At 46.6% G+C, this 12,130-nt stretch overlaps 1 protein-coding gene across 1 annotated transcript in view; it reads right to left on the bottom strand.

The window, feature by feature from the left end:
• Positions 1 to 5,294: 5,294 nt before the first annotated feature.
• The window catches only part of PRKCH (protein kinase C eta), a 260,686-nt gene continuing 253,850 nt past the window's right edge, over positions 5,295 to 12,130 (bottom strand). The window contains exons 13-14 of the mRNA XM_043472241.1: positions 7,956 to 8,099; positions 5,295 to 6,584 (exon numbers count right to left, since the gene is read on the bottom strand). Of these exons, the coding sequence (XP_043328176.1) occupies positions 6,438 to 6,584; positions 7,956 to 8,099 (291 nt within the window). The 3' untranslated portion in view covers positions 5,295 to 6,437. The remainder of the gene's footprint in view (positions 6,585 to 7,955; positions 8,100 to 12,130) is intronic.

Genomic DNA, 12,130 nt, shown 5'->3' with positions numbered 1-12,130 from the left:
CAGGGAAGCAGGAATTACCTTAGGTTGCAGAACACTATTTCAGATCGATACTAATCTAGTAATCACCATACTTTGGGTACCATTGTTCATTGAATCCTGCTGGGTCACAAGGAAGACAGACTTTGTCATGTATGTTTTTGAAGCTCAGTTATGTGAAACCGATCATATATGCCTGATCAACCAGTCTAGTAACCATCAACAAAAAAGATTAGACTTTCAAGACATGTCTTTTATGAACCCCTGTACAATCCAAATGATTAGTAACCCTTCTGGTGCTCATAAATTACTGCTTAAATAATTCTGCAGTTTTGCCTGTACTTACCTAAATAACTGATATCATCTCTTTATCTCCCTTGGCCTACAATTCATTTTGTCAATGACAATTGTATCCTTGAAAATAATTTTCTTTGAGAAAATAGGGAACTGGGTTGAGGAATATTGCTTTCTCTTTCATTTACAAGAGCTATATTATCAGTTTCTAGAAGAGGGCTTATCCTTCTTGTGATCTTGGCCTGATGGTAACTTTAGAAAGCCTTTTTCCTTTTCATGTGTGGACAAGCATGAGAAATGTGAAGGGCAACCTTGTATGAGATATGGATATGTGATTTTTGGGGATAAGTGATCTGTGTGAGCCTCAGGGGGATTTGGGATAGAGAGAGCTTGTGGAGGTATAGGAGTGTGCCAGGGTGTAAAGGTTGTACAGAGAGGGATGGGGGAAGGAAATCTGAGAAGTGGAGGTTTTGCATGTGGTGAGGATAGTATGGAGTTGACATCTACTGATGAACCATTTTCCTCTGTTCATCTGCAGTCCTGAGAGCATAAGGCTGGAAGAACTTCAGAGATCATCCAGGCAATTTCTGACACTGTCAGATCAAATGACTACTAGACTAGCTTTGGTTTCTAATTTGAGATGTCTCCAAAGAAGATTCCTGTTTCAACCACTTGAATGTTGGACTGTACTCACTGCCTGCACAATCTTCACTTTATTTAGCCCAAACTCTCCTAGCTGTGGTCTGAGCCCTTGGAAGAATGAAACCTCTGTGGGTAAGAACTGCCTTGGTGGTGTAAGAAAGGCAGCTCTGGGTGGTCTTTGGGTGTTGCGTGAGGACAAGGGTGCTATGGCTCAAGGTCCAGTAAGAATACATAGGACTATGAGGTCTCTGGTTTTACCAGAAACCTTCATAGATATCTTAAAACAGGAAAAAAAGGCCCTGTGTTCTATGATTGGCTTCAAATCCTAATTCATGCCAGGGTGCAGCGGACATTGTGAGCACATGTGTTCTATTTTCTGACCTGGTGGTGTGTGTGCTAAGTGTACAGAGCATGCCCAGCAGGTGCTGGTGTTGGGGTGTGGTTCTGTGTTATCTGGTCAGAAGTGAGTTGAATCCAGCAGAACAAAAGAATTCCTGAAAGGTTTAAGATAAGAGCCATTTTATGGAAAACCATGGGAACTTCTTAAGTCTCTTTTTTTAACGGTGAGCAGCACAGTCTCAAGCTTAACACTGATTCTGCATGTCAATCAGGGTAGGATGGACTCAGAACATCCTAGAAGTTTTTGAAAGAATCTCCTGAGAAATCTCTGCAGGCAACTACTCAGGAAAGTACAAAGCCCTCCAACTTGGAGCTGGCATGGAATCCCCATAGGCGAGATGGGCAGCGTGAAGAACGTGGGGGTCCCACTCACCCATTTTCCTGGAGGACATCACCTGCAATCTTCCCTTGTCCTCTGAAATAGCTGACGGTAATAATCTCTACCACTGACCAAGCATTTTCTACGTGCCCCGCTGTGGTACAGGCTTCACATAGAGCATCACAACCAATCCCTGCAGTAACAGGACTGGCTAGGCAGGTGTCAATTTCACTCATTTCTCAAATGAGCCCTGTAGACATAGGTTCATCTGAACTGAGTTGCAGATTGGACAGGGTGGGCCAGAGTGCAGAGTGTGGGCTAGAAAATGGTAACCTGGAGAAATGACTCCCTTTCTCCAAGAACACACATTAAGAGGCAGATTTGGTGAACAGATGTGGGTTCTACCCAGCTCACTCCTCTGATGTCTTGCCTCCCAGAACCATGGTGGGCAGAGCAGGCAGGGGTGCCTCAGAGGCAGTCTCTGCCTGGGCAATACCTGACATAGTGGGTAGAGTGTGGGTACGGGGGTGAAGCCAAAGATGTGGAAATACAAGGGATGGATGGCTTCCATTTCTGGGCCCTAAAAGAGCGTATAATGTAAGCAAATCAGGATTTTATGTCATCTTTGTGTATTGTAAACCAAATGATAGAGGGAGGGAGAGAGTATAGAGCTGGCTTATTACACCAGGGAATAAAAAATGCAAAAGGTGAGGAGGAGAGAAAGAGGAATTGACAGGGGAGTGGAGGTGATGGGGTGCCTCTGGAACAGGAAGAAGCCGAGGGTGGCACTCTTAGCCGTGGTTCTAATTCAACACAGGAAGGAAGAGAGACGATAAAGCCTCATTGATAGCTGCACTTGGACCTGATCTGTCCAACCTGCACCTCAGTTTAGAGTGACATATGACCAGAGGGCTCATTTCCACTGCACACGTCTCTGGCGGTATCAGAGTCTTATCCCTAGATGACGTAAAATGAGGAGTTATAGGACCTGGTGCAACTCTGAGCCAGGGGCAATCAGAGAGAGCTGCCTAGGCATTTTAAGTCAACACAGCCAGGCAAAGCAAACAGGATGACCAAATCTGGGAATAGTGGGGACATAAAGCCTTATGGTGTTGGCCCGTGATATAGTCAAGGCCATATCTGTGACTAGAATATCTTTATAGCAATGTTCACCCAGTTAAGATCAACAAGTGATAAATGGGGTGCTTTTAATTTGGTCTTTTCTTTGCTACCAAATTACATCAGCTCTGTAGCTGTAACCATGCAGCTGCCCAGGTTAGCCCCAGGCTGTATGTCTCCTTTCTGATGATTCCACGTTACCAGCAGGATGGGTGACCAAGGTGGGTTACTGAAACACAGGGGATCCCCTAGTAGGGAAGAGAAAGGGGCTAGACCGCCCCTCACTAAACTCTCTCACCTCCAAGGCTCAGAGGTTACCCCAGGACTTCACACAGGGTTTGCAGGATCTTTTGACCCAGACTATTTCCTCTTCCTCAGGGAGGTCCAAGTGCTGATTGCATCATTCTGGCCTGCCCCAGTTCCTTTAAGGGGGGGCGGGGGGCAGATGCAGCAGGGTGGGGGTGAGCCACTCCAGGCCCTTGACATGCAAATCACACAATTTCACTGCTGATAAAGGGTTCTACAGAACCGGATGAGTAATACCGTCCTGCCCAGCTGTCAGTTTATCTAGCGCTCACTGCTAAATCCAGTTTACACCCTTTTTATTGTGCTCAATACCTCACAAAATTGGGAACAATAAAATTGACCTTAATAGAGGAATTTTAACAATTTGGGCTAAAACTAGGGACTCAGGAGTTAAACTGCCTGACCTCAATCCTGACCCTACTGTTTCACTTGTGTGACTTCAGACAAATTACTTAATCACTCAATACCTCAGTTTCCCCATCTGTACAATGGAGATGAGACTGCCCGCCTCTTGGGGCACTGAATGAGTAAATTCACTGAAAAGTGTAACAGCACCTGTGCAATAAATGTTATCCATCAGTAAGTGAAAACTCCTTCTGCAGTCAAAAGATAATCAACATGTCAGAGCAAATGCTCTATTTTCCTTTCAAACACTCAGGGCTGCATGGCTAATAGGGTAGCATGGAATAGTTTAGGAGAACAGGGACAAATGGGTGTGGAGATGAGGGAGAAGGGTGTTAAGGCCTGAAGACTTTTCAAGATTCCTTTTTGAAGAGGCAAGATGGTCTTGTGGGAGGGAAGAGGCAGTGTGACCTTGTCTTGACCTCCATGGTACCCATGGAGCTCAGGGGAATGGCTGGCCTGGCAGACTAAGCACCCGCTGATCAAATGGCTTGTGGCCAGCCCGCCTCAGAAAGTGCAGGCCTTGTGATCCTCAAAAGGGAAGTAAGGTTTAGGAGGATGGATGAAAGATATGAAACAGAGCTCCAACCCTAGGGTCGAAGACTCTCTGAGTTTTAGGTCAATCTCCTGTACCTCCTCTCTCCTCACATAGAAAAGAGGGATGGGGCAGAAATGTTAGAAATCCTATCACAGCCACGTCTGGCTGTCAGATAATCTAACAGGTCTGCAGTTATCGTAAAAGAATGGACTGAACCCAAATTAGGGGACCCAGGTGGCAGACTTGGGAATAGGTTGCCACGAGGGAAGCTGCTGAGTCTAGAAGATAGTGGGGTCCTTTGCAGGCCTGTGACAGTGGATTTTGTAAACGAGCACAGGAGGCCTGCTATTCTTTGTGGTTCTTTACACTGTGAACAAGACCGAAGCTAGTCAGCCCCACAGAGCAAAAGGAGACACTGAGCTGCAAAGTTGCTACAAAGGCCAAAGAGTCCTCCAGTCCCTTCCAGAAGACTGTGGGATTTGAACATCCAAGATGTCGACTCCAGACTGGACCTACTCTTCACCAAGTCTGAAACCTTTGGGTAATCAACTAATTCAACTTCTCAGATCCTTTCTTGTTCTCGGGTACAAAATGCACCATGGTGCTCACACTGGACATAGTGGTAGAATGAGCAGCTTGCCTCACAGGGGTATTGTGACGACCTAGTAAAATTACATGAGTGAGTATATCTAAGAATGGCTGAGAGTGAAATATAAAGGGAGGCTTCTAACTACTCTCTTCATTCAAAAGTCATTTTCCATCTTGGAATACAAAAAAGAACCTCCAACAGTGATGTCATTACTGCCCAGATACCCCTTGGCTCCTCTATAATTCCCAGTCCTGTCTGTTTTTCTGGCCAGTCTGGTGTGAGCACAGGTGATGCGTGTTCCTCCCAGGAGAGGTAGGGAAACACTCAGCGCTGCCTCCATTTCGCCCTTCCCTTCCTATGGCAACCTTGGAATCTGCATAAACAGATGGCATAGTGAAGAGTAGGAAGGGGGCTGTTGAACTTGCTCTCACTGGATGAGAAATAAGCAATTATTGTGTCTAGCTACAAAGAGTTTGAGGATGAGTCTGTGGCAGTGAGGCTTAGACCTCATTACCCTGACTCAGAATGAAAGTTGTGGTTACGAAGAGACAGGCCACATTCATTTAAGTGACACACACAATGGGATGTCAACCTTTGCTCTCAGGAAGTTGCTTTGAGTCAAAAGTTCTGTCTGTTGTGCTCAAAGCTTATTTTAATTATATATCTCCTCTCCTAGTGGGGATGGGACAAATCCTTCTAGACAAGTAAAATCCCTTTTGTTACAAAATGCATTTATTTCAGCCAGATAAAATTCTCCAACTGCATACATGGGTACATATGATAAGGTCCTTCTTCGATACATGTCCTGCTTACAAGAGCCATTTCTAATTATTAAAACGCGTAACAAACATCTTTGTCTCTTAAAATATAATTTAAATAACTTGCTAAGGTATAAGCCATAAGTCTGGTCACGGACCTGATTGGAGAGTGGTTCTCCAGTGATGAGACCAGAGCAATATCGGCACATTGCCTCGACGATGAGATTCCACCGGTCTGTTAGCTGCTGAGCTCATCTGCTGGTCAACTTGCCAAGTATGTGGATAGTTGCTGTTGGGGCAGCAAGCTGCCTTCTGTGAAAAAAGTTATGTGCAGACAAAGTATGATGTAGGCAACGTGGAGAGGCATTTCACAGAATGCACACACCTTTCCAGTAACTTAAGGATGAAAGCTTGGTGAGAGCAAATCTGTTTACACTGCTGGGTACTGTTGCACCATCTCACTGGGCACTCAATAAATATCTATGAAGTGAAAGGAAAGATAAAAGAATAAGCTGTAGCAGTTGCCTTGATGTCCAACTGTTGTCAAGATTGGGCTTTATGAGCTTTATGGACACTATTTCTTGTTCAGAGTAAGTCATTCTATTTGGAAAGCCATCCCTTTCCTTCTCGTCAAGTTCTTCATGAGCATTTAGAGACTTCTTACAGACTGCCAGTATTCAGGGCTCATTGGCTTACAGAAGAGCTGGGAGTAGGCCATACAACGTCTAGGTTTGTCCCTTGAAGTAAGAAATCCTGAGTGACTTGGAAGTTCTAGGATCTGGTTTATTCTTCACACCTGTTCTTCTTTTGGCTCCTGTTAATATCCTGAACCTGAAGTAACCATGGAAACTCAGAGCTGAGCAGTGTATTTCTTCATGAAATCTCATTTCAGTATCCACTATTTCTAGGACCCTGGCTCCCTCAGAACTTGAAGTGGTTGATCTCCTGATGTTCCGTCCTTTACAGAGTTCTCCACCTGTTCCCTGAAGGTAAGGGTCTTGTTCGAACGTTGACACTGAGGAGTTCCCCACAGAGGAAATTCCTGGAAAAATCTCTCCTTTTGCTTCTCATACCATCTCTCCCATTCGCCACAGGCTATGGATGCAACTCTGGAGAGACAAAGGAAAAGTTTCTAAACTCATCCTGGTTAATCATAGGAAGATGTCCCTCATCAATTGGAGTTAAAACCGGTTCTTCCTTTATGAAGTCAGGGTCAAAATTACTGACGTCTTCTCGGGATTTCTGTCAAAAAGGAAACAAGGAAAACTTCAGATTCTGTACATGAGGCTTATTAATCTTCCGTGGGACTTAGCCCTTGCCAGTGAGTTCAGAGGACGGCCCTGCAACTCTCTCAGCAGCATTAATTCCAGTTATGACAATTGGTTAAACATTGCTTTCTACTAATTCTACTGCATTGTGTATTATTAGGGCATCTGTAACCACCAATTCACTAGCCTCATAAAAATCTTGCTGAGCAGACCAGTCTTAGGCTGGGAAGCTAAGGAATTAACTTGCTCACCTGACCCAGCCAGCTGGTTCACCCTGTCCATTTCATGGAAGTAACACTTCTCAGCAGGCCATACAGGGGCCCACAAGACAATAGAGGTTATGTAAATTCACACTATGTGCTTGAAGCGATTTTCTTGAAAGACTTCTTGGAAATTCTGAGTTCAGGGAACAAATGCCTCTCACTTCACTCACCAGCAGCTTCATTCTGCCCTGCTGGCAAAACTTCCCCTCCTCCCAGAGGGGCTGGCAGGGGGATGCCCATGAAAGGAAGTGGTTTTATGCTCTGGGTGTTTGGTGTCTCAACCTAGCAGGCTGTTACAGATTAAGCCAATGACATACGGAAACGTGTATTTTATATCTTTATAAACTAATGCTGGAGAGATCATTTTTACCATTGTGAGATCTCTCACTTCTCTTCCTGGAGTCAACGATATTTCTCTCTGAGCATCCTTGTCCCCCCTAACTTGTGATGTACTGGAAGCCCAGCTTCTCTGCCTTCCCACTGTGGTTCTCTTGATTCACCTATAAGAAACAGCTTAGCTCTCAGTCTAAGAGCTGGACCCTTCAGGAATGCCACCCTACTTAGCTTCCTCCCTTGGGGAAGCACCCATGGTACTCCCAGTATTTCCTCTCTTGCCCTGAGCCCTGTGCTGCAGGGGCTGTCACAGAGCTGAGCTCTCCAAGCCAGCGAGCCAGGCTGAGGGCCCTGAGGAGCATTTCACATCCTCTCTACTTTCCTGGGGGCTTGGGAAAGGCTCCCTGACTAAGGAGCATAAGGAAATCAGCTAGAACAATGAATTTCTCAACCAAACTTTTTTGGGGAAACCTGGAAAGTTTCAAAGCCTCTTCAACTCCAGGAAATTTTAACTTGAGGGGATGGGGCCGAGGCAAGCAAGAGGTGAACACTTTTTGAGACATAACCCCTGGCACACCAAGAGATGTTGCCTCGGGGGCAAGGAGGAGTCCTGGATAAGGCTGCCCTGTAGAGCATCTGGCTGAACTTCTGGTCTGGTCATCCCCTGGTGGACCATCTAGCTGCTCAAGTGGAACACTGAGACAGTTTAAGAAAGAAGAAGGTCTACTGAAGTGGTGTCAGACACTTACGATTCTGGGTCGGAAAGGTGGTTCTACTTGGCGATGGTTCAGCTGGGCCCAGTCGATTTCCTTAAAGAAAGGGTGTCTCAAGATGGCATGCTCACCGCCTTGACTTGGGCTGCCCAAGCGCATGGTGGGGTTCTTGGTCATGAACTGAGAGGGGGAGAAAGACAGTCAATCATACAATCACACACAGTAAGGCTGTCACAAGACGGTAGGCATCAACCCTGCCAGAGGAGATGATGTGAGGCTTCATGGCTGATCTTGCTTAACCAGCTGCATTTTCCATCACAGGCGGCACAACCACTATGAATCATCCCGTCAAGGCGCAGTTGCTCGTGTGTATTTCTGGCCTTCCCCACTTCCATTTCAGACGTGGCAACCAAAATAAAACCGAAGGGCCCAGTTTTCTTTCCTGTAAATACCATGTATTTTTTTTTTCTCCCCTTTAAAGAAAAGAACCTCTCTATAAAACAGTGTGCCTTTCTCCAGCACCGCAGTTGAGGACAGCCGGCAGCTTATGAATGGGGCTACTTTTCAGAACAGCTGTGCCATTTTTCTGAGCGACCTGACCAGCCGGCCAGGATTCCCGCTCTCTGACAAGACCACGGAGAGAAGAGAGAGCGTCATTATTCTGACGCTCCGGGTGAAGGAGCCGCAGGGTGAGAAACTTAAAGTTCTGTGTTCGGGCTCCAGGAAAAACAAAGTTGGACACTTTTATTTATGCAACAAAGATATTATAGTTTTGACTGAAGAGTTTTTTCCTTCGAGATGCTCCCTTCTCTCCTGCTCTTCCATTTTGAAATGTTTCATGACTGAGACTCTTGCCACATAGACCAAAATTGGAACACATTGCCACACATTTAAGGACTGTGTGTGTGTATCCATCCTCTGTGTTTATATGTCAATTGGGCAACTTCTTGGCAACTGACCTCCTATCAAGATGTTTTGGGCCAACTCTCCTTTCATGAAGTGGTCAATACAGGCATTCTGATCATTTCCTGACCAAAGACCAGTACAGGATAATTCACTCTTCATGGCAGGATGTCATTTCTAATTTTAAAGGCATACTCTTCCATAATCAAAAGAAAATGACCTTGGATAAAAACTTTTCAAAAATTTAAATCAAGTTATCTTTAAATGAATTTATAACAGCCCCCACCCCCAAACACCCCTTTCCAAGTCTGACTTAAGAACACAAGGCAAAAGTAATGAGCAGAAGCTGATACTTCTTTGGAGTGGAATTTACCCAGTACATTTGAAAAGATCTTGAAGGTGCACATAAGAAAGGGTGGGGTTGGGAGATGACCAGCCCTGCCATGTCACAGGTGTCCAAAGCTGCCAAACCTCCTGGGTTGCTTCAGGTGAATGTGATCAGGTGGAAGGAGGAGGCTGCCAAGGTCCCTAAGCAAAATGACAGGAGAGACCTCATAAAATGCTACAAAAGCTTCAAACAAGAGCTAGTAAAAAATGATGGAGTTTAATGGTTTCTCCTCTTTCCAAGAGACGGGGAATCAAAGGCCTGGTGGTGCTGAATTTGGAGGTGGAACTCTAAAGTAAAAGCAACTTTGAGAGCTACTGAGCAGTGAGCGTTCCGGGCATGCGGGGTGATCAGCAGACTTATAGGAAATGTCCCATAAACAACTCCATTCTGGAAGAGCTAGGCACTCGTGCTGTGCGGGCTCTGCCTAGATTAAGTGTATGCATCTTAGGAAGACAGGGGAAAATACACACACCGAAGAAACGAGTAGACTCCCTTCTTAGGAAAGTCAATGGGATACAATCCCTGAAGGAGTAGCTGTGTCTGTTCTAAAAGCTAATTAACAAAAGACAATGCTGCAAAAAACTCAAGCTACAAGGGCAGCAGAACAGACCCAGATGGCTTGTGGGAAACTCCCAGGCCTGCCAATGGTGCGAGCAGAGGACACCTCGTGAATGTGTGGGTACAACTTGTTCTTCTGGGCAAGAGGAACAGTGTGGGGCTCTTGCTGCCAGGGTGGCAGAAACCCCGGTGTCTGAACGCCTTTGCCCATTCTTCCCTGCCCCGGCAGAGAAGCCAAGCTTCCAAGAGGCACTGTGGCAAGGCACTGACCAAAGAAAAGCAGACCAAGCCGTGGCTGTTCTCTACAGACTTCATCCCTGCAAACAGGGTCAGGCAGAATGACCCTTTCCACTAGCTTACTTAGAATTCTGATAATGTTCTTTTGAATGACCAGGCAGTTTTGTGTTAACTTTGAATATCTTGAGCCTTTTAGATATTGCCATCCTCCATGTAGAAGAAAAAAAAAAGTTCAATTTATAAAAGTTGCAGGTGTCTATGCAAGGCAGTGAACTAGGCCTCATGGTGGGGGGTGGTGTAGGAGGTGCACAGATGATGAGGATAGTATCTCCCCATGAAGGAGCTGATCAAGAGAAGCGGGCAGAGGCAAGCACGCTTTAACTAACACAGCTGGATAAAAAGAAGACATAGTCAAGTGCAACGGAAGCTTTGGAGAGAGCCTGGGCCACTAGCACACTAGCATTGGGGAGCTGGTGGAGAGAAGGCAGGCAGTGGCCTCACAGAAGAGGGGACATTTGATGACACGAGGTGGATAGAATTATCACATGCCTGAGAACGCAGACTGGCATAGCTGCAGGCAAGCACCCACCACGTTGGGTGTTCGGGCTGGCATGAAAGGACAGCTAAGGAACCGCAGGGGAGCCAGCAAGACCTGTCTACAGCGTATTTGACGTGAAGGATGGGAGCTGCCCTTGACCTAGGAGATGACTCTAGACACAACATGATGGCTAAATCCCTAGTAGAGAGGGAAGAGATACATGGGGGTGATTAGTTAGGAGGCTGAGATCACTGCCAAGAAAACATACGTTTGGAAACTAGAATCTCTCGTTAGTGAGAGGAAAGGCAGGGAGCAAGCCCTGGAGGGCTTTTGGAAGAAGAATGAACAGACTCCACACTGCCTGGAGCTGGGGGGGCAGAGAGAGGAGGGCAGCCAGGTCCCAGGGTCCTCTCTGGCTGTTGAGTGATGGAAATGGGTGACAGAAGAGGAACCAATTAAGGTTGGGAGTATACTGGTGTTAGTAGAAGTAGAAATAGTAGCAGTGATGACTTTTGTCAGAGGAATGAAGACATAATAAACATCTACCATTCTATCATTTCTCAAGACCTTACAGATCTGGGAAGTTGGTGAACTCAGCTTTGCATCTGAGATGTGCAGACATCCACCAGGAGGATCCTGACCAGGGTGAGAAGTCTGATTCCCAGGGATGATGACGACATTTGATAAGATAGAGCTGAGGCTGGGAGGGAGGCTGGCGTGCTGGGAAGGCGGACGTGGAGGCAGACAGAAGAGAACCGAGGGCAGCCCCAGGCCACAGACATTTTATTTGGCCCACGTAGAGTGTTTTAAAATAATTTTAACGACTTGTCAAAGAAGTAGCAAATGTTACATCACATGAAAGTCAAGTTTTCCAAATTCTCTTGGGAGATGGAATATTCTGGAATGCTGGGCCTGTACTACTTCCTGGTGAAAATGACCTGAGCTGAGCATGCCTGCCTCCTTGGCTGGGGCATGTGACCCCCGGTCCCGGCACTCTTCACGGCCTCACACCCGGCTCCACGCTCCCCGGCCTCCACATATGCCTGTGCTGGCTCCCAGCCCTGGCACAGGGTGAGAAGAAGAGCTCATGAGACAATCACAGGAGGACAGAGATCATGGAACAGAAACTAGGAGGGGGACCATTCCGGGGAGGAACAGGGGAGTGATCTGTGCTGCTGAGGGAGCAGAAGGCCAGTTGGAGGCGGGGCGGGGTTATAGGTCCTCTATGACTAAGCCCCACCCCCTAGCAAAGATGCAGAGATGGGAGGTTCAGGGAACACTGAACATCAATCCCAGGCCTGGAATCTTTCTTGGCGCACATCAGTGGAGAGAGCTGGGGGCAGAGGGGGTTCACCGCCCTAGGCCAGGCCCAGGACTCGCCTTAAACACCATGTTCCTGCTGCTGGTGATGGCACCATCCCGTTGCAGAAAACTTATGTCCCTACTGGGACCTGAAGCCAAACAAGTTAACAACCACGGTGTTCAGAGGCATCACTCATCCATGTCTAAGGTCATACTTAAAACTTGCCTCACCTCAACTGACCTTCTCCCTGACTGTGGTCTCAAAAGGGGAAGTCAGCCCAGGAG

Source organism: Cervus canadensis, chromosome 6 (assembly GCF_019320065.1).
Source record: "Cervus canadensis isolate Bull #8, Minnesota chromosome 6, ASM1932006v1, whole genome shotgun sequence".
In the NCBI taxonomy this organism is placed as follows: domain Eukaryota; kingdom Metazoa; phylum Chordata; class Mammalia; order Artiodactyla; family Cervidae; genus Cervus; species Cervus canadensis.
Note: the sequence above shows the minus strand (reverse complement) of the source record. Positions and strands in the feature narration are given on the sequence as shown.